The 25,553-nt window shown below is 43.6% G+C and overlaps 1 protein-coding gene across 2 annotated transcripts in view; it reads left to right on the plus strand.

Annotated features, from left to right (window-relative positions):
- Positions 1–25,553, plus strand: part of CAT (catalase) — an 89,432-nt gene that overhangs the window by 39,207 nt on the left and 24,672 nt on the right. For both annotated transcript variants that reach the window (XM_077462839.1, XM_077462830.1), the window contains 6 exons: positions 1,988–2,098; positions 4,482–4,612; positions 12,245–12,349; positions 18,231–18,356; positions 20,581–20,772; positions 23,492–23,644. In XM_077462839.1, the coding sequence (XP_077318965.1) occupies positions 1,988–2,098; positions 4,482–4,612; positions 12,245–12,349; positions 18,231–18,356; positions 20,581–20,772; positions 23,492–23,644 (818 nt within the window). The remainder of the gene's footprint in view (positions 1–1,987; positions 2,099–4,481; positions 4,613–12,244; positions 12,350–18,230; positions 18,357–20,580; positions 20,773–23,491; positions 23,645–25,553) is intronic.

A 25,553-nucleotide genomic window follows, 5' to 3' on the forward strand; every position in this document is an offset into this window, starting at 1 on the left:
GTCTTGCTGGATGCCTTTCCCTGCACGGCTGTCCTTTTATTGAAGTCTCTGAGTCTGCCAATTAATCTTACAACTACCTAGGGGTGTCCTGGCCCTAACCCTCTCTCCCCCAAAAATACAAAAAGGACTGTTAAGAGAATTAAAACCTCTTTTGCATCCAAGAAGTGTCTGACGCCCCATAAGCTTTGACCATCTTACACCTACTATGCCTCACAATCCACTACATACAAAAGGATTGTCAGCTATCCCTGGCCCTGGAGGTTCTCATCATACCAAAGGAGGTCTGGGACCTTGCTACAAGCATTTGTGAGGTCAGTTGCCGAGGTTGGATGAGAAGACCTGTTTTACAGTCTCAAGTTTATCCCCAATATGGTTGAGGTCAGGACCAATTGAGTTCCTCCACACCAAACTAAGCATACCATGTATTTATGGACCTGGCTTCCGGACAGGAAGCATAGGACACAGTCATGCTGGAACAGATAAGGGTCCTCCCAAAACGGTTGCCACGAGATTTCACAGGAAACACCTAAACTCAATAATTTGGAGGGGTGCCCACATACTTTTGGTTACATAAGTAGTTGTAATGATCATGAGTTAATAAATATATATATATTATACAGTATATCGATTCACATACTTGTTTTATGCTCTGAGATAAACTTTCAGTCGATAGTTATTACTCGCTGGGTTACTGAGACAAAGAATTGGCAGGGAAACAAATGTGGTTAACCAGAGTCAAGTTAGAGCATTCTCACATTCTGTATCTACATGTTTTAGCCACATAGGATACAATTAAGTCCATTGTTACACAAAAGGGAAAGGTTATAGACTTATGTTTTGAAAAATTACTCATTCAGGGCTATTGACAGGGTTGCATGCCCCAACTTATCTGCCATTCCGTGGGTATGGGTTATCCATGGTAGTACAATGAAATAAGAAGATTTGTGCAGCATATACAAGCATACCCCACTTTTAAGTACACAATGGGGTTTATTTACTAAAGCTGGAAAGTGCAAAATCGGGCTCACTTCTGCATAGAAACCAATGAGCTTCTAACCTCAGCTTGTTCAATTAAGCTTTGGTAATAAAACCTGGAAGCTCATTGGTTTCTATGCAGAAGTGAGCCTGATTTTGCACTTTCCAGCTTTAGTAAATAAACCCCATTGTGTACTTAAAAGTGGGGTATGCATGTATAGAGCTGAAAGTGCTCACTTGGCATGACACGCTATGGCTGCCCTTTCCGCCCCCCATCCATTCATAGAAGTTGTATTATACCTTTCATTCATCTGTCTGACCTTCATTCACAGAGTGCCTTTCATTGATGGAAGCTATAGTACAGCTTCTATAAATAATGGAGGAGGGGGCGGAAAGGGCAAGCATTGTTGGCATTCTTGGCAAAGGGGCATAGGGGAAGAGGTAGCAATAAGATAAAAAACCTTCTGCCTTTACAACCACTTTAAGTTTTGGGTAAGGACCGATCTGATAGGATATGCACATATCCAAAATCGTTGGACGTTAAGACATAGCCACCATTTATGGAAAAGTGTACTGTGTTCCCCACTTCCTTGATAACAGGTTGGGGAGAAAATTTAGCAATCCAATCATCGGTCATGTACCAGTGAAATAGTACTTTATCAGAGTTTTCTTGCAATAAAATATTAGGAGAGCATTTTGCTGCAGCACCCCAGATTTTGTTCCATTCTGCTATATCTAGTGACACTCCAAAATTGCTTTCCCATTTTCTTCTATACACGGAAGAGGAGAGGGCAGCATACAGGGTGGAGATAGAGCTGGCAGATTGTCTTATATAGATTTTTTTTTTTTTTAGCCAGCTAGACTTTTTTCATACCTTTTTTATGAATGATTTTTTAAAATGATTCATGTGATTTTGGTTGCTCTGGCCGACACAGTTCTTATTTCAGATCCATTATTTAATGAGGTCCAGAGTGTTTTGTGTACTGACCCATTCTATCTTCTTCCTAACCAGGAGCCTTTGGGTATTTTGAAGTCACTGATGACATTACCAAATACACCAAGGCCAAGATATTTGACCGCATCGGAAAGAAAACGGATATGGCTGTGAGATTCTCCACCGTAGGTGAGTTGGCCGAAAATGAAAACCTACTGATACCGTTCTTGTACATTCATCTCAGTGGTGCCGGGCCCTTTCGACAAATGCTGCAGCATACATTGTTATAAAAGCACTAAGGCCCCTTTCAGACTGGGGCGGTTTTCAGGCGCTACAGCGCTAAAAATAGCGCCTGAAACCCGGCCCCTTTCACTCCAGTGTCACACTGGAGCGGTGCGCTAGCAGGACGGTAAAAAAAGTCCTGCTAGCCATCTTTGGAGCGGTGAAGGAGCGGTGTGTTCCCCGCTCCTAAACCGTTCCTACCCATTGAAATCAATGGGACAGTGCGGCTATACCGCTGGCAAAGCGCCACTGCAGCGGCGCTTTGTGGGCAGTTTTAACCCTTTTTCGGCCGCTAGTGGGGTTGTTTTAAAAAAAAAAAAATAGCGGCGCTTTACCGCCGACGGCCGCACCGCCCCAGTGTGAAAGGAGCCTAAGGCGCTTCCTAGATGACCAATTTGCTCATTCATACATCTGCACATCGGAACCTCTATTCAAGCAACCTACAATAGAAGCCCACTCTCTGGATTTGTCCATATCACACTGAGTTGTATGGCTGACATGAAGCCCAATCGGAGGCCGATCAAAATTTTGGTTGGAAAAAGCTCTGATGGTTTTTCCAACGGAATTCCGATGGGATTCCGCTCAAGCTGTCTTGCATACACACAGTCACACCAAATTCCGACCGTCAAGAACGCGGTGACGTACAACACGTATCACGGGACTAGAAAAAGGAAGTTCAATACCCAGTAGCTAATAGCTTCCGTCTCGTAGTTGAATCTGAGCATGCATGAGTTTTTGTGCGTCGGAATTGCATACACACGATCTGAATTTCTGATAGAAACTTTCGCTCATCGGAAAAATTGAGAACCTGCTCTTTGGCTGGCGGAAATTCGGCCAGCAAAATTCCGATGGAGCATACACACGATCGCATTTTCCGACGAAAAGCTCTCATTGGTCTTTTGCTGGCCGAAATTCCGACCGTGTGTCCGACCAGTTATCTCTGGTTCAGTTTCTTATACTATGTTATTTCTTACAAATATTTGCACAAGATAAACTTCATATTCCAACTGTTTAATTTCACAATGCTTTTCAATCCCTTTCATTCATTGGGGATGATTTACTAAAGGAAAATGGGCTGTTCCCTTTGCAAGTAAGTTGCAGGAAATTTGCTCCAGAATTTAAAGCAGTAGTAAACCGTGTTTGTTTTTTTGTTGTTTTTTTTTTAAAACCTGCAAGTTATAATGTGCTACCATCGTTACCGAGTCTTCCTTCTGGGTTGGCAGGCTCTGGTCCTTTGATTGGACGAGCCACGACGAGGTCACTCGCGCACATGTGCATGGGAGCCGATGTTTACGAGACAGCATGGTATGCTGTTCCTTCAGAGCACATGCGCCAGTGATGTCACCAGCATCTTCACAAGTAAATACCTCCTAAATGCACATTTAGGAGATATTTATTGTAACTAGAGGTAAGCCTTATTATAGGCTTTCCTATAGGTAAAAATCATCCATGGGAGTTTACTCACACTTTAATGAATGAGAGGAAGCTCTGCTGACTTTCCTCATCCAATCATGTGCGAGCAAGAATGCTGTTTTTTTTTTTTTTTTTCTTTACATGTGATTGGGTGTTTTTTGCAAAGTGAAACTTCACCGCATTCACTAAGCTCTGAGGCAAATTCACTTGCAAATTGAACAGCCGCTTTGGCTTTAGTAAATCAACCCCAATCTTTTTTTCCCCCCAGTAATTTGAAAATCGTTTTGCTTGCTTTGGAGTTCCACTAAAAACATCAGTTCTGTGCTTTACAAATGTGCAGCATGTGTGTTTTTTTTTAAAGCATGAATATGATCACGATAAAGCTGATGTCACACTTGCAATCCTGCCACTAATGCCCCGTACACACGATCGGAAATTCCACCAGCAAAGGTTCGATGTGAGCTTTTGGTCGGCAAATGCGATCCTGTGTATGCTCAAACGGACTTTTGCTGGCAGAATTTCAGCCAGCAAAAGATTGAGAGCATGTTCTCAATTTTTCGGTCGGAAAAAGTTCCGATCGGAAATTCCAATTGTCTGTACAAATTCCGACGCGCAAAATTCCTATGCATTCTCGGAAACAATGAACTAGAGACCTAGAGTGTAAGCTTCTTGGTGACAGGGACTGATGTGAATATACAATATGTAAAGCACTGTGTACGTTCCCAGCCCTATATAAATACCTGTAGTAGTAATAATAGTTGTGATAGTTATTCAATAAGGCCAATGATGGTAGCCAATTAAAGGTTTTCCAGTGGTTTGTAATCACTGGATGGTAATCTGTTATAGGGTGATAGCTCATAGTCTTCTCTTTCCACAGCTGGTGAACTGGGTTCCGCTGACACCGTCCGCGATCCACGAGGATTTGCAGTGAAGTTCTACACAGAGGAGGGTAACTGGGACCTGGTTGGCAACAATACCCCAATTTTTTTTATCAGGGATCCCATTCTGGTAAGTGAACCCTGGACAATCATCGTATCTATTATAGTATAATAAGTATAATATAAAATAAGAATAGATGTGTGCTCTAATGTTAACACACAACTTCTAAGATGATTATTGAAAGAGTAAGGATCCGTGGTTTCAGTTTTTTTTCCAAATCTGTCCATGTAACCATAGATATAGGCATTTGTTTAGACTGGATGATCTTCTTCAGCAAAGATCCTTTCCACCAATTCCTAGGTATTTGATTGCGTGGCTAGTATTGAAAGGAGCCTGAAGCAGCATTTCCTCCAGGACAGAAAAGGATTTCAACCCTTCTGTTAGTTTTTAGCTTTGTAGCTATAGCTTTAAGTTTAGGACAGTCTTTTTCAACCAGGGTGCCTTCTGAATTCTGCAGGGAAGTCTTGGTAAAATGCCTAATAATTGCCCCAAATTGACCCCAAATTGTGTACAAGCCAGTACAACATTACAACTTTGGGCACTATGTGGCCAAAGTGTCCTAATAACCACTGATGTCATCAGTTGATGACAAGGATGTCGGGCACTTGCACAGCATCCTTGTTTGGCACCTTCCCTCCCCTGTCAGCACTCGGGTCATGTTAGCTGTGTGATACTTCATATTCCCATCACACACATTCCTGGTGTAAGCTCTCAAGGTTTGGGTGCTGCAGCAACAACCAGCTTGGATACTAAATCAAGTCACAACGTAGATATTTGACAGCACACCAAGGATCGGCAAAAAGTGGGGTCCAAATGGGTTGTCTATTGCATGATCACAACACAAGAAAGGTGCAATGTTTCGGAGTCACGCAGGACCCCTTGATCCTGCCTGGGGTCCTGCATGACTCTGAAACGTTGCACCTTTCTTGTGTTGTGATCATACAATAAACTACCCATTTGGACGCCACTTTGTGCCGATCCTTGGTGTGCTGGCAAATATCTACGATGTTAGCTGTGTGGGGAGGAGAAAACACGGGAGAAGAAATACTGGAATACTACTTGGTACCAGTGTCCAAAATGTATTTGCTTTGTAAGAATAAATCACCTCTAATGTTGGGTTTCCTACATGTGTCTTTTACTATACTTCTCTGTGAAACCCTGCAAAAGGGTGCCATGTTGATAGTTGGTCCACAGTTTTGGAGAAAGCAGGCTATCATTTCCCTTGAACCTGAGGAATGTAAAACAAATGGATATAGCCTATAAATTTACTGTCAGCAGGTGACATTGAGTGATGTCATCCATTCCCTGTGAACTGAGTAGTGGATCAAGAAGCCTATTTACCATCCATAAGGTAACATGGGCCAGTGCTATTGGCAACAGCATATGAGGGGATCACATAGCATTTAAAGTGGAAGTAAACCCGCCTATCGTTTTCATCCAAGGAAGCTGCCATCTTGGCCTCTGTTTAATTTTTAACTGCCATAATGCTGCACATGTGATCAGTTATGACACCAGCCATTGGATGGTTTGACAGTTTGGTTGAGAGCACAACCAATGTGACAGTTAGCATTCCCGGCATGCTGGGAATATACATGTTTTTTGAAACTGTTAAATTGATGGGTTTACTTCTGCTTTAATGTGTTTACTTCCGTCTTATTTGGTTACATCTAAATACCGTCTATTGGATCAGGCAACAGGAGTCAGGTTGGATATAAGTAATTGAAGACTAAAGTTTATTATGTATAGCCAAAACTTTGATTTTAGATTAAGAAGGGTGTAAAAACCCTGGTAAGTTTTTTTTTTTTTTTTTTTTTTTGACTGTGTCCCTTTGGGGAGATTTCCCTTTAGGCCATTTAAGTTGCATTTTAGGGTGCAGCAACCAGCCTCCTCTACCTGCAGCCTGTCAAAGTCTATGGCAGACTGCGGCTGGACAGGGCTGTACACTACACTGAGTGGTACCCACATTTAGGGTCCTATGCGTTCAGCGACGAAGGTTGGGAATGCAAAAGACCTTCGTCTCTAACTTTGACAGGCAGTAGGACTGCACACTGCACCTGTTCCACCAGGGCATAATAAAACGCTGGGAGGGACACACTGCACCTAGACAGCCCTGTGTGCAAGGGGTCTAAGAAAAAATATCCCTAATGGGACACAGACAGTAAAAATAAACTAACTGGGTTTTTACAATTGAGAGAATCAACCACAAAACAGCTTCTCGTGGCCAGGAACTGGTGCTCTGGCTCAGGTACCTCCAGACTCCAATAGTAGAATCGAGACAGCTACTCTGTACATTGGTAAATGCAAGTCTTTATTGGCTACATAATAAAATACAGCAACACCATGCTAACATGTTTTGGAGGAGCCATACTCATGTAAAGCAGTTTAGCTGAAATGTTAGCTTTTTTTTTTTTTTTTTTTTTTTTTTTTATGTAACCGATAAAGACTTGCATTTATCAATGTTACCATGTAGCCAGCTCAATCTTACTATTGTGTTGCTGGAGTTTTTTCACTTCCGTACTCTATCAAAAGTAAAACACACTATTATGCAAGGGGCCTAACTTTCTGCAAAAGAGATGCAACATGAAGTGTGACACAATCTCTGCAAAGGGAGGGGAATTCCCTATCTTAGACAGTTATCCCTGGAACATGTGTCCTCAAGATTTCCCTTCTGTTCCTGTTCTGATGACAACTCAAAATTTTGGATTTATTCTCACTTACAGTCCCAGTGACAATGGTCATCAAAACAAATTGAGAGGATGAATCCCCCCCCCCCCCCCAGAGAAGACACAGAGAACAGTGAAACTTATTTGGGGTTCTAATCGTTCACCACTCTATCCAAAACCCCAAAAAAGTGTTGTCTATACACACACTTTAACCACTTCCGCCCCGGAAGAATTTACCCCCTTCCTGACCAGAGCACTTTTTGCGATATGGCACTACATCGCTTTAACTGACAATTGCGCAGTCATGTGACATTGCACCCAAACAAAATTTACGTCCTTTTTTTCCACACAAATAAAGCTTTCTGACCTGCTACAGCTTTTAATGCACACTGTTAGAGGCTCAAAGTGTTGAGTGAATCAGAATAAGCAATTTCAGCACAGAAGAGCCTGCACAACTGTGCAAGACTGAAGGTAAGGCTGGAGTTCAGCTTTATAGTGGTTGTAAACCCTTACAAACCACTTTGACCTACAGGTAAGCCTAGATTAAGGCTTACCTGTAGGTCCAAGAAATATCTCCTAAACCTACACGGTTTAGGAGATATTTGCCAAAAGACAGGCACCGCTGTCTATGGTGCATGCGCGGGAGTGAGGTCATTGCAGCTCCGTCGAATGACAGCATCGGAGCAGCGAGACCCACCAAGAAGATGAAGGCTCCATACACAAGGGGACGGCGGTGACTTTGCTGGCAGGTAAGTGACACATAATGGACTACTATACGATGCATAGTAGTCCATTATGCTTTACCTTTGCAGGGAATCAAAAAGGAAGTAAACCCATCAGGGTTTACTTCCTCTTTAAACTGTAACTAAAACCCAACACCAAAACTGTAATATTGCAGCTAACGGTTTTTGTTAAGTGTGTTATTTGCAGGATTTCCAGGTGAGAATAATTACTTGGTAATCCTGCAAATAACACACTTCCTGTCCTAGGGTGGCTATGTCACTTCTCCACTGTATCTATGGAGAGAGCCATAGTTGTCACCCTAGACTTATCCCCTGGTATGGACTAGAAACATGTCTGTATCACTTCATTTCCATTATATGGAGGGCAGGGCAATTGGTAGTTTACAGAAGATCCCTAGGTAGGAAGATATGCTTTGGTGCAGTTCACATGAGCTGACAAGGACATTGCATCTCTGGCAAGATCAACAGGTATTTTCTGTATTTCCTGAAAATATTCTTGGAAAAATAAAGTAAGCTAATGCAGCCACCACATCTAAGGCTGGCCATACATTAAACGATTTTCTTGTACAATTTTCCATTAGAATGGCCAAAACTATATATTAGGAGGTCAAACCTAAACACTTTTAGGACCAGTTCACATCACAAAAACGCACTCCAGGTCTATCATGGATGCGCTTCTGCATGCTCATTTTTAACACTTTTTTGGCGCATTCCAGTGCTTTTCTTATGCGTTTCTGGATGCATTCCAGATGGGTTTTTTTCTTCTGTTTTCCATTATTTTTTTTTCACTGTACTGGGGTCTGGTGTGTTTTTTTAATGTGTTCCAGTGCATTCTGGTGCTTTTTCAATGCATTTTACTGCATTCCAGCACAGTCCAGTGCGGGAAAAATGCAGAATGTTCTACTTTTTTTTCTGGAACTGGAAAGCCCTGGAACTGACTGCACTGGTGTGGACTATGCCATTGGAAAACCTATAACCTACTTTTCATGCCTTTTTGATGCAGAAAAAAACAGGACTGAGCTGCATATGGGGTGAACTGGCCCTTAATTGGTATGCAATCAAGCAGGTCCTTGCACTGCATAGGTGAATGTAAATCTAAAGGGAATTGAATAACAAAATTGTTCACTGTATGGCCAGCCCAAGGACTGTATGCTGAAATATATTGCATTTGTGTGCTTGGGTTTAATTATCCTTTAAGTGACATTCATCCATCCCTTGACTGGAGGGTTTCAGAGTCAAACGGCTACTCCGTATATTTAACCCCCCTGGCGGTATTCCAGAGTCTGGCTCTGGGTGGAGATTTTATACCAAACGCGGTAACCCCGAGCCAGACTCGGGACCGCATCGCTGAATGCAGGGAGAGGTTTACTTACCTTGTCCCTTGGATCCAGCGATGTCTCCGTGCTGTACAAGCGAGCCGTGTCTCGCTCGATCTATCACGGAGCCGAGCTCCGTTCCCTGCAAGCATTGCGACGCACGGGGACAGAGAACAGCACCAAATTCAAAAAGTTAAACACACACATTACATACAGTATAATGTAATCTTACAGATTACATTGCTGTATGTAATTATTTCACATCCCCTTTGTCACTAGGGGTCTGCCCAGTGTCCTGCATGCAGTTTTATCTTATAAAAACTGTTATGCCGTGTACACACGATCAAACAATCGGGTGGAAAAGTCCGGCAAACTGAAGTCCGCCGGACAATCCCCCCGTGTGTAGCCCCCGGCATACTTTTTTGACCCGAAAGTACGGCGGACTTAGAAAGTAGTTTTGCACTCCAATCTTCCCGCCGAACTCGCATTTCGGCGGACAATTCGGCCGTGTGTATGCCAGTCCGCTGTACTTTTGAAATGAACGGACTTTTCCCGCCCGGAGAAAAGTCCGCTAATTTCCAGCGGGTCTCCAGGTAGGCGGGGTCCGCGAAGGAGATGTCGCTGGCCCCGCCACCTGGTATGGACTTAAAGGGGAACCCCAATGCCGAAAAAAATCGGCGTGGGGGTCCCCCCAGGTCCACATCAGACCCTTGTCCGAGCACGCTACCCGGCCGGCCAGGAAATCGGGAGACGAGCGAGCGCCCCCCTCCAAGCCGCACCAGGCCGCGTGTCCTCAACATGGGGGGTGCCTTGGGGAAGGGGGGCCGCGCGGCCCCCCCACCCCCAAAGCACCTTGTCCCCATGTTGATGAGGACAAGGGCCTCTTCCCGACAACCCTGGCCGTTGGTTGTCGGGGTCTGCGGGCGGGGGGCTTATCGGAATCCGGGAGCCCCCTTTAATAAGGGGGCCCCCGGATACCGCCCCCCCACCCTATGTGAATGAGTATGGGGTACAATGTACCCCTACCCATTCACCTGTAAAATAAAGTACAAAAAAAAAAACACAACACACAAGATAAAATAGTTTATTGCACAGCTCCGGGGGTCTTCCGTCTTCGGGGGTCTTCTCGCCGGACTCCTCCGCTATCTTCTTGTAGCTCTTTTTACTAGCGGAGGAACCCGGCTTTCTTCCTCGCCGCCGGCCTCTTCTTCCGACTTTGGGGGTCTTGTCCCCCTCTTCGGTTCTTCTGCTGGGCCACCGCGCCTTCTTATAGCTCTTTTACAGGCGGTGGCCCGGTGTTTTTTTTTGTACTTTATTTTACAGGTGAATGGGTAGGGGTACATTGTACCCCATACTCATTCACATTGGGTGGGGGGCCGGTATCTGGGGCCCCCTTATTAAAGGGGGCTCCCGGATTCCGATAAGCCCCCCGCCCGCAGACCCCGACAACCAACGGCCAGGGTTGTCGGGAAGAGGCCCTTGTCCTCATCAACATGCTGCTTTGCCAAGGTGCTTTGGGGTGGGGGGCCCCCCTTCCCCAAGGCACCCCCCATGTTGAGGGCACGCGGCCTGGTGTGGCTCGGAGGGGGGGGCACTCGCTCGTCCCCCCTTTCCTGGCCGGCCGGGTAGCGTGCTCACACAAGGGTCTGATGTGGACCTGGGGGGACCCCACGCCGATTTTTTTTCGGCGTTGGGGTTCCCCTTTAAGTCCATACCAGGTGGCGGGGCCAGCGACGTCTCCTTCGCGGGCCTGCCTACCTGGAGACGCGCTCGAAATGAGCGGACTTTCCTCCGCGTGTGTGGACAAGTCCGTTCATTTCAAAAGTAGGGCGGATAGTCCGGCGGACTTAGTACGCCGTATTAGTCCGCTGAAAAAGTGCCGTGTGTGGGCAAGTAGCCCGTTCAGAAAGTCCGACAGTTTGGCGGGAAGTCCGCCAGACTAAGTCCGTCAGATAGTCGGCTACGTGTGTACGCGGCATTATTTATGCCTGGAAACTGTAGACTGTAGTTCATTTTTCATTCATACCCGGGATGTCTGCTAGACTCTGGTTTGGACAGATTTAAGTGAGTTATTCCTAAGAATTACAGGACTACAATATAAAACGCCAAATTTCCATGCAAAATAATTGTACCGCTTTCAGCACCTAAAATCCAAAATAATCGTACCGCCAGGGAGATTAATGGACTTTTATCTCCTTTATAAAAGACTGGTTTTAATTTTTGTAATAATGACCATGTGATATAGTGTGTTGCCAAAGAGGTGTAGTAAGCATGTACAAAAGGTCATCATCATTCTCACGCCTAGAGAAGTATCATTTCTAAATACAGCCCTGCCCTGCCTAATAGTGATAAAGACTCTTTAGAAGAAAACTCCCATTTTGTTAATCATCATTGATATGGCGAGTATAATTGCTGTACAAACATTTTCCTTTTTTTTTTTTATTCTTTATTTTATGGTCAAAGCGAATAGAAGGAGGCAGAATAATCACAGGTCCAGTAACATGACAATAAAATAAACCTAGAAAGATTGGCACAAGAGTATATGCTTTATATTGGTTATCAATCTACATTAACCACTTAAGGACCGAAAAAGGATTTGCCTCCTTAATGACCAGGCCATTTTTTGCCATACGGCACTGTGTCGCTTTAACTGACAATTGCACGGTCGTGCGACCTTGTACCCAAACAAAATGTATGTCCTTTTTTCTCCCACAAATAGAGCTTTCTTTTGGTGGTATTTGATCACCTCTGCGTTTTTTATTGTTTGCTTCCATTGTTTGGCGTGGAAGTTCACACTGAGCAGCGGTGGAAAGAATGACCCATTCTCTGCTCAATCCTCTTGTGGCCGGTGGTGGAGAGCCAGTTGGGAAAAGCAGACTGTAAAGTAGATGCTGAGATGTAGTGATTTGTAAATGATGAGTGCTGTTTGTGTTTAAGTGTCGAAATGTTTTGGTGGATAATGGATCCTCTCCTTTGCAGTTTCCGTCCTTCATTCACAGTCAGAAGAGGAACCCACAGAACAATCTGAAAGACCCCGATATGGTCTGGGACTTCTGGAGCCTTCGTCCTGAGTCTCTGCACCAAGTGAGTGGAGCATTGTAAACCCTGTCCATTGGACAAGTCAAACTACTATCTTTACTTTTAGGTTTTATTACAGCGTAATAGAGGCTTATAGGCAATCTAATTATTACAAGAGCATTGCTTGTGATCCTTGGGCTGGGGAGGGGTGGGGGGGGGGGGGGGTCATAATAGGCATCCTTTGAATTTTGGACATGCTGGCTATCTCTCATCATGGTTGCATGTGAGCAAGGTGTAGTGTGGTGTGGCGGGCAGTAAACACACTGCCCAAAGTAGGCAAAAGCAAAATATTGTGGAAAGTACCAACTCAGTACAACTAGGTTCGGCGGGTAGGCACAGCTATCTGGAGCCACTTATGAACTGTAACAGCATTCTGTAGACTTGGAAAATGCCGACAGCGTCTGCAACAAGGAGCAGAATGCTGCCTGGCTGGTCCACACCCAAAGGGGAGGCTTCCTGAAGCAAGGTAGACGTTGTGACTGCACAGTTCCTCCTCCTCAAGAACCTTTCCCTCTTTCCCTATCTCTCAGCACTCTCCCAGTCAGATGTGGAACCTGTCCCTACACTGGCTACTCGCAAAATGCGCGCCAAATCCGGGGGGCCAGTGTATGACAGTGCCCTGACCCAAGATGGCCACTGAGGTCACGGGGGCATCAGCGTCTAGTCGGACAGCTGTTCCCCTTGTTGACTGCACAAAGTCATAGAGGAACCAAGTTCTTTATGACATCCTTCCCCTTCTGCATTCGGTCCAGCGCCACATACAGTGGGGAGTACAGACTGCACCTGCCTACATGCATCTCTGCACAGGCAACACAGACTATGGCCTAGGGCTAGGGCCACACATATCAAGTTGCGGAATGTCATCAATAGACTGCCTGTGTAATGTAGCATGCTAAGGGTAGTTCAGAACGCCAGGGCTAACATTTCCATTTCAAGATCTGGTGTATGTTGAGGAGAAGAATACTGTTTATTGCTGAGGTCAAGTCTAGGAGAGAGGGTTTAGGTGTGTTGGATACCCAAAAAGTGCACTAAAATTGGACAGGTAGATTGATAGAAGTAATAGTAGGTCTCTTGGTAATTACTGCTACCTCGTTTATCATATTCAGACTTTGGGTTGCTTATTACTAACCCCTACACTCTGCCTTGTATACTACTGACCTCTGAACTCTACGTAACTTACTACTAACTCCTGCACTCTACATTATTACTACTGACCCTTATGATCTGCAAACTCTTTGTTACTCACTCATGACCTGTGTGCTCTGCATTACGTAATACTGACCTCTGTACAGTGCCTTACATACTACTGACCTCTGGACTCTGCATTACTTACTTCATACCCCTGTAGTCTGCATTATTACTACTGGCGCTTATAATTTGCATTACTTACTACTGACCTCTGACCGCTATGTGCTACTTACTCCTAATCTCTTTTTTACTTAATCTTGCCCTGTGTGCTCTCCGTTACCTTCTACTGACCTCTGCACTGTGCGTTACATACTACTGACCTCTGCATTGCGCGTTACATACTACTGACCTCTGCACTGGGCATTACATAGTACTGGCCTCTGAACTTTGCAGTACTTACTTCATACCCCTGAACTCTGTATTACTTGCTATTTACCTCTCTGTGTGATCTTTACTGTAGTAAAAATGACTGACAGTAAGTATCAGATAAGCATCATCCCATAAGCTTTGGAGAGTCTATATTTTGACAGATCATGGCTGGCAACCAAATCTAAAGAAATATATTGGGGCAGAAGAATACAGCAATAAAAATTATCAAACAGCGTAGAGATAACTAAGGGAATGTGCAATACACAACAAAAAATATATATCTAATGTATCCCTATATTGTATTTTTATACTTACTATGGCAAGTTTAATTTTAGAGTACCTGTCATACTGCCCTGACCACCCTATGGCTTAGATTAAAGCAGAATTGTAATGTGCCAAGTGCCCATCAACCACCTTTATGTGCTCAGCAATGGGCTTTTTGTTAGCTGTTAGATTGGTCATTTGAAGGGCAATCAACATGGCTCTGAACTGCCTGCCAATGGCCCCATTTCAATGTGAATGTTACCAATGAGTCAGCACTTTAGCAGGTGGCAAGAAACCAAAATCTACACCCTGCCCGTAAGATATCCTTTACTTTGATATCTGTTCACACGCGTTAAGCTGTAGTTGTGTCTGGTTCCTAATGATATTTGTTTTTAATAATTAGATGGCCATAAGATTTTAATGGCAATTTTAATGGCAAGTAATACATGCCAGGACTGGCATGGGTGACCTATCAAAAGGGCAGACTTCTGTCGGCTGTGTATAAGGTCTCCTACAAAAGGGTAAAATGTTATTCAGCGATGTGTATGTCAGTGCTAGAAGGGTATTGTAATTAATGTGTGGGCACGCTTACTAGGGAGGAAATAATAGCAAATTATTTATGTATTTATTTATTACAAGTACTTATATAGCACTGTCATATATATATATATATATATATATATATATATATATATATATATATATACAGTGGTGTGAAAAAGTGTTTGCCCCCTTCCTCATTTCCTGTTCCTTTGCATGTTTGTCACACTTAAGTGTTTCGGAACATCAAACCAATTTAAACAATAGTCAAGGACAACACAAGTAAACACAAAATGCAATTTGTAAATGAAGGTGTTTATTATTAAAGGTGAAAAAAAATCCAAACCATCATGGCCCTGTGTGAAAAAGTGATTGCCCCCTAAACCTAATAACTGGTTGGGCCACCCTTAGCAGCAACAACTGCAACCAAGCGTTTGCGATAACGTGCAATGAGGCTTTTACAGCGTCCTGGAGGAATTTTGGCCCACTCATCTTTGCAGAATTGTCCTAATTCAGTTACATTAGAGGGTTTTCGAGCATGAACGGCCTTTTTAAGGTCATACTACAACATCACAATAGGATTCAGGTCAGGACTTTGGCTAGGCCACTCCAAAGTCTTCATTTTGTTTTTCTTCAGCCATTCGGTGGTGGACTTGCTGGTGTGTTTAGGATCATTGTCCTGCTGCAGAACCCAAGTTCGTTTCAGCTTGAGTACACGAACAGATGGTCGGACATTCTCCTTCAGGATCTCTTGGTAGACAGCAGAATTCATAGTTCCTTTTATCACGGCAAGTCTTCCAGGTCCTGAAGCAGCAAAACAGCCCCAGACCATCACACTACCACCACCATATTTTACTGTTGGTATAATGTTCTTTTTATGAAATGCAGTGTTCCTTCTACGCCAGATATACTTGGACACACACCTTCCAAAGAGTTCCACTTTTGTCTCATCGGTCCACAGAATGTTGTCCCAAAAGTCTTGGGGATCATCAAGATGTGTTGTGGAGAAATTGAGACGAGCTTTGATGTTCTTTTTGCTCAGCAGTGGTTTTCTCCTTGGAACTCTGCCATGCAGGCCATTTTTGCCCAGTCTTTTCCTGATGGTGGAGGTATGAACGCTGACCTTAACTGAGGCAAGTGAGGCCTGCAGTTCCTTGGACGTTGTTGTAGGGTCTTTTGTGACCTCTTGGATGAGTCGTCGCTGCGCTCTTGGGGTAATTTTGGGCGGCCGGCCACTCCTGGGAAGGTTCACCACTGTTCCATGTCTTCGCCATTTGTGGATAATGGCTCTCACTGTGGTTCGCTGGATTCCCAAAGCTTTGGAAATGGCTTTATAACCCTTTCCAGACTGATAGATCTCAATTACTTTCTTTCTCAATTGTTCCTGAATTTCTTTGGGTCTCGGCATGATGTGTAGCTTTTAAGGATCTTCTGGTGGACCTTACTGTGTCAAGCAGCTCCTATTTAAGTGATGCCTTGATTGTGAACAGGTGTGGCAATAATCAGGCCTGGGTGTGGCTAGAGAAATTGAACTCAGGTGTGGACAACCACATTTATAGTATGTTTTAACAAGGGGGGCAATCACTTTTTCACACAGGGCCATGATGGTTTGGATTTTTTTTCACCTTTAATAATAAACACCTTCATTTACAAATTGCATTTTGTGTTTACTTGTGTTGTCCTTGACTATTGTTTAAATTGGTTTGATGTTCCGAAACACTTAAGTGTGACAAACATGCAAAGGAACAGGAAATGAGGAAGGGGGCAAACACTTTTTCACACCACTGTATATATATTGTACATTCACATCAGTCCCTGCCCTAAAAGTCCCTGCCCTCAAGGAGCTTACAATCTAAGGTCCCTTAGTCACCTTCTTACATACACATAGTAGGGCCAATTTAAATAGGAGCCAATTAGCCTACCAGTCTTTAGAGTGTGGGAGGAAACCTGAGTACCCGCAGGAAACCCACGCAGGCTATGAGGAATATTGGGGAGGGGACCCATTCTAATGTCCCCATGACACCAGCTCTAGTGTAGATGTGCATATGTCGGTCCTGCAGAGGAGTTAATGTTGAACGACTGGCAAAAGCAATAAAATAATAAGTAAGTAAGTAAAAAAAAATTTTTTTCCCCCTTAACAAAGTTTAATCACTTGGTAATCCGGCCTGTTTTCTTATCCACTACCTTATTGGGGTGATAAATCTGTTAGTTATGTAGTGAAATTGCACAGCGGTGTTGTCTCCCTGTGGACAGGGTAGTCTTAAATGGACAAACAAATCAAAGCCTCACTCTAGCTATCATTTTTTAGGGTATGTTTACACGTAAAAACATTATTACATTAAATTGATTATAAACCTTCATTTTTGTTTGTTTTGTTTTTTAACTAAAATAACAAACATGTCTTTCTTACCTGCTTTGTGCGATGAGTTTGCACAGAGCAGCCCTGATCCTACTTTTCTGTGGTCCCCAAATGGCGCTCCAGGTCCCTCCTTTTCAGTGAGCAGCTGTCCCTGGGGGCACCCGTGCATGCTTGCTCCCGAGCCGCTCAGTCTGCATCTATTGACACTAGAATTTTTTAAGCTCATAGAAGCTGTTATTAGCATTCTTTTTCTGCTCCTAGAAGCTGAATATCCTATGTGTCCATGCACACTACTTTAGGCTATAAGACCCCTTTCACACAGAGCCGCCCCGGGCGTCAGTGGTAAAGCGGCGCTATTTTTAGCGCCTATTTACTGTCATTGTAGCGTCGTTAAAACCGCCCCTGCTAGTGGCTGAAAAGGGGTTAAATTCACCGGCAAAACACCACTGCATCGGCGCTTTGCCAGTGGTATAGCAGCAAAGAAGCTGCTGGCAGGACTTTTTGTGACGCCCTACCAGCGCAGTGCTCCAGTGTGAAAGCCCTTGGGCTTTCTCACTGGGTTTGCAGCTGAGGCTTTTTTCAGGCGCTTTACAGGCACTATTTTTAGCGCTGTAGCACCTGAAAAACACCTCTGTGTGAAAGGGGTCTTATTGTTTTTTTGAGCTTCAGTGTCTAGGAGCAGAAGAAAGTTTATTGGAGCGTTTTTCCAGCAGAAAGACTCCTAAATGCTGCTAAATGCTACAGATAGCATTTTATTCCTTCCCTTTTTTAAAGTAACTGCAAAAATGCTAATAAAATGTTAAATGCTCTTAAACACTCCTAAAATACTACTACAAAAAGCTATTACCAGCTTTTTATATCCGGGTATTTTTTATCTTGAAAAAAATGCTAGTGTGCATGGAGCCTTACTGAAGTTTTTCTAGCAGTCCTGTTCAGTAGATTTGATCTACCAATCGACTTCTGTTGAATAGGGAGGACCACACAGATTGAAATTTGGCTAGTCCCTGCTCAACCGGCTGAATTTCGATCCATGTGTACCCAGCTTTTGAAATGACATACACTTTAGGTAGGAGGTCAGCAATGGCAATCATTGTATTTCTCCAGCACAAGATTATGTTAATGAATATAAAGCTATACAGTGGTAGTATGTGTCATTGTTGTTGCCAGGTGTCTTTCCTGTTCAGTGACCGCGGTATCCCAGATGGATTCAGGTTCATGAATGGATATGGATCTCACACCTTCAAGCTCGTGAATGCACAGGGGGAGGCTGTGTACTGCAAGTTCCACTACAAGGTATGGGGGACATTATGGAAATAAATGTATAGTGGCCCATGGTAATGTGTGGACTTTGTATATCACCAGCATACCACATCTGTTTCATTCACAGCTAATGCTTCGAGGGTGCCCTGTGTTTAAGACTCTGTAGTAATCAACAGAAATTTTGTAATGGGCACTATAAGGTCCCCTGTTCCTTCCTTTTCAACATTCTACTGCCCTGAGCCTCTCACAGTTCCAAGGATAGGCCTAGCAAATACTGACTTTCTATAAATTAGTATGTACATTGGTATATTACTCTTTTAGGAATGGCGATTGGCCCAATGGTTGCTACCAAATGGCCTCCCAAAGATTGCTACCCAATGGCCTCCCAAAGATTGCTAGCCAATGGCCTCCCAATCAGGGCTATTCAGTGGCCTCCCAATGATGGCTACCCGGTTACCTCCCAATGATGGCTACCCGGTGACCTCCCAATGATGGCTACTTAATGGCCTTCCAACAATAGCTACTGAATGGCCTCCCACAGATGGCTACCCAAAGGCCTCCCACAGATGGCGACCCAAAGGCCTCCCACAGATGGCGACCCAAAGGCCTCCCACAGATGGCTACCCAAAGGCCTCCCACAGATGGCTACCCAAAGGCCTCCCACAGATGGCTACCCAAAGGCCTCCCACAGATGGCTACCCAAAGGCCTCCCACAGATGGCTACCCAATGGGCTTCCCATGATGGCTACCCAATGGGCTTCCCATGATGGCTACCCAATGGGCTTCCCATGATGGCTACCCAATGGGCTTCCCATGATGGCTACCCAATGGGCTTCCCATGATGGCTACCCAATGGGCTTTCCCTGATGGCTACCCAATGGGCTCCCAATGGTGGCTATTCAATGGCCTCCCAATGATGGCTACTCAATGGCCTCCCAATGATGGTTACTCAATGGCCTCCCAATAAGGGCTACCCAATGGCCTCCTAATGATGGCTACCCAATGGCCTCCCAAGGATGGCTACCCAATGGCCTCCCAAGGATGGCTACCCAGTGGCCTCCCAAGGATGGCTACCCAGTGGCCTCCCAAGGATGGCTACCCAGTGACCTCCCAAGGATGGCTACTCAGTGGCCTCCCAAGGATGGCTACCCAGTGGCCTCCCAATGATGGCTACCCAGTGGCCTCCCTATGACAGCTACTGAACAGCCTCCCACAGATGGCTACTAAATTCCCTCCCAATCATGGCTACCCAGTGACCTCCCAATCATGGCTACCCAGTGACCTCCCAATGATGGCTACCCAATGACCACCCAATGATGATCTAGGGATGGTGCTAGTCTTAATTCATAGTCTTGATTTGTGGCTGAATCTGTGGATCAGGCTGGTGACGTTCCTTATGATGTTTGCTAAAGCATCCGCATTGCACATTATTACCGTTTTCATAGCAGTGAGTTACTTTTAGCTGGCCACATTACATTATATTGAACAATGTCTACTAGATAGGCCAGCTGCATAGTAATATAGGGGCTTACTTGATTGGATATAAATTGAATAGATTGCTTAGATAAGCTCTCTGGCTTAATGTTTACTGATAAACCCAAAGGAGATCATAAAGGCATTGTCCAGTGCGGCTGTAATGTACAGGAAAAGTTTAAAGCTAAAACTAAAGCAGTCAGTGCAATATATTCTTTAATAATCACAGATGCCTCTGCAAACCCATTTATTACCTTGTAAAAGTAACAGTGACATCATCACTGTGCTGTACATAGCCCGTGCAGAGATCAGAGCTGTGTGCTGGCAGAAAACCACAGGAGGGGGTGGAGACAAGACCAGTCCCCCTGCACAAGGAGAGAGAGCAGCAGTGAGCGGTCTTTATTAAAGAGGGAAAGTCTCACACTGGATTACTGCACAGATCTGGAAGAAATGCACAAAGCACACCAAGATAAAATGGAGAATACACATGGCTCTTGTTTTTAGACCGTATTTACCTATCCCGGAGTTCAACTAGAGTGCTCATTGACATTGGAGGTTGCTCAGCCATGCAAGCACTTTCCTACCAGCTTTAGGCATTACTACAGACAGCCACACAAACCTGGTACCTGGCCTCAGCCAATCACTAGCACTCTCTCAGGAGAATAGGAGTAGCAGAGTTGGTTTTATCTCAGCACTGTCAACGCTACAATGGTAATTATATGACTGCGATGACAGCTACCACTCACTAATGTATTTAATGAGAACATTTTGAATTGTTTTGCAGACTAACCAAGGTATTAAGAATCTGACAGTGGAAGAAGCAGACAGACTGGTGGTGAAAGACCCTGATTATGCCACCCGGGACCTCTTCCAGGCTATTGCCAAGAAGAACTTCCCATCGTGGACAATGTACATCCAAGTCATGACCTTTGAGCAAGCAGAGAAATGTCCTATCAATCCCTTTGACTTGACCAAGGTAAGTGAACCTAATTCTTTTCACCCTTACTCTAATAAAGGTTGTAAATTTTATCCCTTTAGATAGTGATTTACAGAGTATGTAGAATCTTAACCATCAGTTGTTGGGAGGGGGGTCAATTATAATTGGATAGTAAATATACATATATGGGACCCTTTTAACAAATTCAGCTCTGAAAAAAAGTGCCCCTCTTCAAGACCAGGACATTTTTTGCGATACGACACTGCGCTACTTTAACTGACTATTGCGCGTGGTCGTGCGACGCTCTACCCAAATAAAATTGATGTATTTTTTTTTCTCCAGAAATAGAGATTTCTTTTGGTGGTATTTTTTTTTTTTTTTTAAAAGACAGACGATCTTGAAAAAAACAAAATGTTTTACTTTCTGTGCTTTCTGTTTACTTGCTTTGCAGGAACACAGTATCAAAGCTTTGCTTACCGACAGAAAGGCAATCTGGCTTATTTACATAGGCAGATCACCATTCTGGCTCTCTGGATGGCAGGTACTGCCTGACATGGAGACGTGAGATCAGCTCTTACTGTGTGTAATCAGACTTGGAAGCGCAGGATCACATACTAACAGTGGCGGCAAGTCCATAAGGGTCACAGGGGCGCTAATGCCTTTCTTTGAGGTCTATCTTTTTTTTTCAAGCACATGATTAGAGCCTAAAGCCTTTGTCTGAAGGGCGTTGGCCAAAAATGTATCTTGCATACAAACGGCACACAATTGTCAACCAACAAACACGAACGTAGTGACATACTAGACATATTAAGAGCTGATAACGAGGAAGTTCAATTGTCAGGCGCCACCCTTTGGGGTCCTTCTGCTAATTTTGTGTTAGTAGAAGTTTGGTGAGTGTTGATTCGCGCTTTTTATTTTGCGTTTTTTAGTTCGTTTCTGAACGGCCGTTCATCAACCAGACATGTTGCAGAATCTGAGGAGATAACGTGTTATTTATTATTGGCCTTGGAGTTATTACTTTGACCCAAGTCCACTCCAGGAACAGGAGGAGGAGGATCTCTTGGACCAAAAATTGGTTGCTTTATTAATCGTGACCAATTATGTCATATGCCTTTGCTGCGGGAGCTCCAGGAGAATAATCCGGATGATTTTCGGAATTATCTCTGGATGTCGGACCCCTGCTTTCACCAACTCTTGGCATTGTTGACCCCCTATATTAAGAAGTAGGACACATGCATGAGGCTTTTATTTTATTTTTTGGTTGAATAATGATTTGATTTGGTATATTTTCTTTATTTTTGGATGCATAGAATGCACTTTTTGGTTAAGTTCTATTGGCAGACAGCATGTCTAATTTTTATTTTATTTTTTAATGCACAATAAAAAAAATTGTGTAGAATAATACTTGTCTATGTGTTTTACTTCAAATGACAGTTTGGGAGTAGGCAGTTACATTTAAAAAAATACAATGTAAAATTGACAAGGGACACCAACACAGTTGTATCTTTGATCTTAAAAACGACGGGATAATGGTGTTGTGGTAACTTGCCCAAAAAAACAAGCATAATAATATTACTCTTGATATCACTAGAAAATAAAAGCCTTTTAAAATATGTTTGGCAGAACTCCATCAGTATCACCAGCAAATCAGCTTTATTATTATAACATTAAAGAAGAATAGAATTGTGCGCTGCATTTCGACATCTCATAATTTGCCCCATCACAAATGTGAATTCTCCATTACAAACGCTAGTTTACAAGACCGATCGCTTATGGCTCGTCCTTGCTTCCGAGCATGCGTGTTTGTACTTTGGGCACTTGTCTGATAGACTTGTGTACACATGCTTGGAATATCCGACAACAGACTGCTGTCTTCGGAAAATTTATAAACATGCCATCTAACATTTGTCCACAAAAAGTTGGCCAACAATTGTCTGATGGAGCGTACAAACGGTCGGATTTTCCACCAACAGCCTGTCATCACACAATTCCCATCGGAAAATCCGATCGTGTGTACGAGGCTTAAAACTTGCTCTGATGCGGTTAGTAGTAGAAAGTAGAATTCCAGACAAATCAACATGAAGTTGGGAGATTTTTTTCCAAAAAACAGTAAAGTTGACCCTTTCTCACGGTATCCAAAAAAAAAAAAAAAAACGGTTTGGCTGCAGTTGGCGTTTAAAGAACGGTTCAATTTTAATTTAGAGCAGAAATAACAAATATAGGGATCCAAATTCATTTTAAGGCCTCATGCACACTGGACGTTTTATTTTATAATATATATTTTATATTTTTTTTAAGTTTTTACAGCAGCTGTTTTTGGCTTCAGATGTTTTTATCTACAGTCAACAAACTCCTTATCATGTTATCCTATGTGTCCATGCACACATAGGCTGTTATCAGCAGTTTTTGGCTGAGGCATTTTTTGGTTTAAAAACAAAACAAAAACTAGTGTGTTCTGAGAGGAGTTTTTCAGCTGTAAAAATGCTCTAATGTCATAAAACGCTGATAAAGTTTTTTAATGTTTTTGATCAATTGAAAAAAAAAAGGCTAAAAGCGGAAAAGCGCTAAAGAACGCCAATATAAACGCTATTGCAAAAATGTTGAAAAAACGTTGAAAAACTCACTGCAAAGCTACTGGCGTTTTTTATAACGTTATTTTAACGTCCAGTGCGCATGAGGCTTTAAATGTTGTATCTTCAGCGCTATACAATTTTATCAGAAGTGACATCCAGATTGACCCATTATTTTATATCACCAGGTCTGGCCTCACTCTCAGTACCCGCTGATCCGTGTTGGAAAGTTTGTGCTGAACCGAAACCCAGAAAACTACTTTGCTGAAGTGGAGCAGATTGCCTTTGATCCAAGCAACATGCCCCCCGGCATCGAGCCGAGCCCGGATAAAATGCTGCAGGTCAGTGGAAATGGAAAATGATATGATTGTTCACTGAGCTGAGCTCTCAAGTACCAATGCTAAACTGGTATGTTATATAGTTATGTCTTATCGCCATCTTGTGGCAAAATTGTTTATGACTTTTCAGGAAAGCTGCTTACTATATTATTAAAGCATATTTTAAGACAAGTTATTATTAATGTTATACAGAATTTATATAGTGCCAACGGTTTGCATAGCACTTTTAAAAAAAAAAAAATGCATACACATTTCATCATGTTTTACCTCCTTCAGAAAGATGATGATGTGCCATTGTGACTGTGCTCCAGTGCCTTCCAGTTCCTTAGCACCCAAAGCAAAAAAGACCTCATTGTGGATGTCCATGAGTTATAAACTATAGTAAATATAAGAGAATATACTGTTAAAGGAAATTGAAAAATTCCCACATCCCTGGCATAAATGTGTAATATGAAACCCTCTAAATGGGATTTTTAAGGGCATGTAGATAAACCAAAGTTAAGCGGCATTCCACCCATTTAAAAGTCAGCAGCTACAAAAAGAGCAGCTTCTGACTTTTAATAAACAGACACTTACCTGTCCCACAATCCAGCAATGCAGGTGTACGAAGCCTCGCTCCTCTCCCCCTCCTCTCTGCCGGCATTGTAACTGTGGGTGCCCGACTGTAGCTTCACAGCTGGGTGCGCACTGCGCATGTGCGAGCAGTGCTGTGAATGGCTGGGCAATCTTCTGGGACCTGTGGCGTGTCCCAGAAGATTGGAGGGGGGAGGTGAACTTCCTTTCCGGCGTCGCTGCGCCAGGGGAGGAAGTGGGAGCTGGGTGCCTGTCAAAACTGGGTACCCACTCCCTCCCACCAAAAAAATTACAGCCAAATGTGGCATGTCAGGGGGTCACCAGTACTTAAAGAGGAAGTTCCATTTTTGGGTGGAACTCTGCTTTAAGAAATTTGTAATAAGCTTTATTTACAGTATCTCACAAAAGTGAGTACACCCCTTACATGTTTGTAAATATTTTATTATATCTTTTCATGTGACAAAACGGAAGAAATTACACTTTGCTACAATGTAAAGTAGTGAGTGTACAGCTTGTATAACAGTGTCAATTTCCTGTCCCCTCAAAATAACTCAACACACAGCCATTCATGTCTAAACTGCTGGCAACAAAAGTGAGTACACCCCTTAGTGAACATTTCCAAATTGGGCCCAAAGTGTCAATATTTTGTGTGGCCACCATTATTTTCCAGCACTGCCTTAACCCTCTTGGGCATGGAGTTCACCAGAGCTTCACAGGTTGCCACTGGAGTCCTCATCCCCTCCTCCATGATGACATCATGGAGCTGGTGGATGTTGGAGACCTTGCGCTCCTCCACCTTCTGTTTGAGGATGCCACACAGATGCTTAATAGGGTTTAGGTCTGGAGACATGCTTGGCCATTCCATCACCTTTACCCTCAGCTTCTTTAGCAAGGCAGTGGTCGTCTTGGAGGTGTGTTTGGGGTCATTATCATGTTGGAATACTGCCCTGCGGCCCAGTCTCTTAAGGGAGAGAATCATACTCTGCTTCAGTATGTCACAGTACATGTTGGCATTCATGGTTCCCTCAGGGAATTGTAGCTCCTCACTGCCGGCAGCACTCATGCAACCCCAGACCATGACACTCCCACCACCATGCTTGACTGTAGGAAAGACACGCTTGTTGTTGTACTCCTCACCTGGTTGACGCCACACACTCCTCACACCATCTGAACCACATAAGTTTATCTTGGTCTCATCAGACCATAGGACATGGTTCCAGTAATCCATGTCCTCAGTCTGGTTGTGTTCAGCAAACTGTTTGCAGGCTCTCTTGTGCATCATCTTTAGAAGAGGCTTCCTTCTGGGATGACAGCCATGCAGACCAATTTGATGCAGTGT

Source organism: Lithobates pipiens, unplaced genomic scaffold (assembly GCF_037356315.1).
Source record: "Lithobates pipiens isolate NorthernLeopardFrog02 unplaced genomic scaffold, aLitPip1_a1.2 Scaffold_10, whole genome shotgun sequence".
Lineage (NCBI taxonomy): Eukaryota > Metazoa > Chordata > Amphibia > Anura > Ranidae > Lithobates > Lithobates pipiens.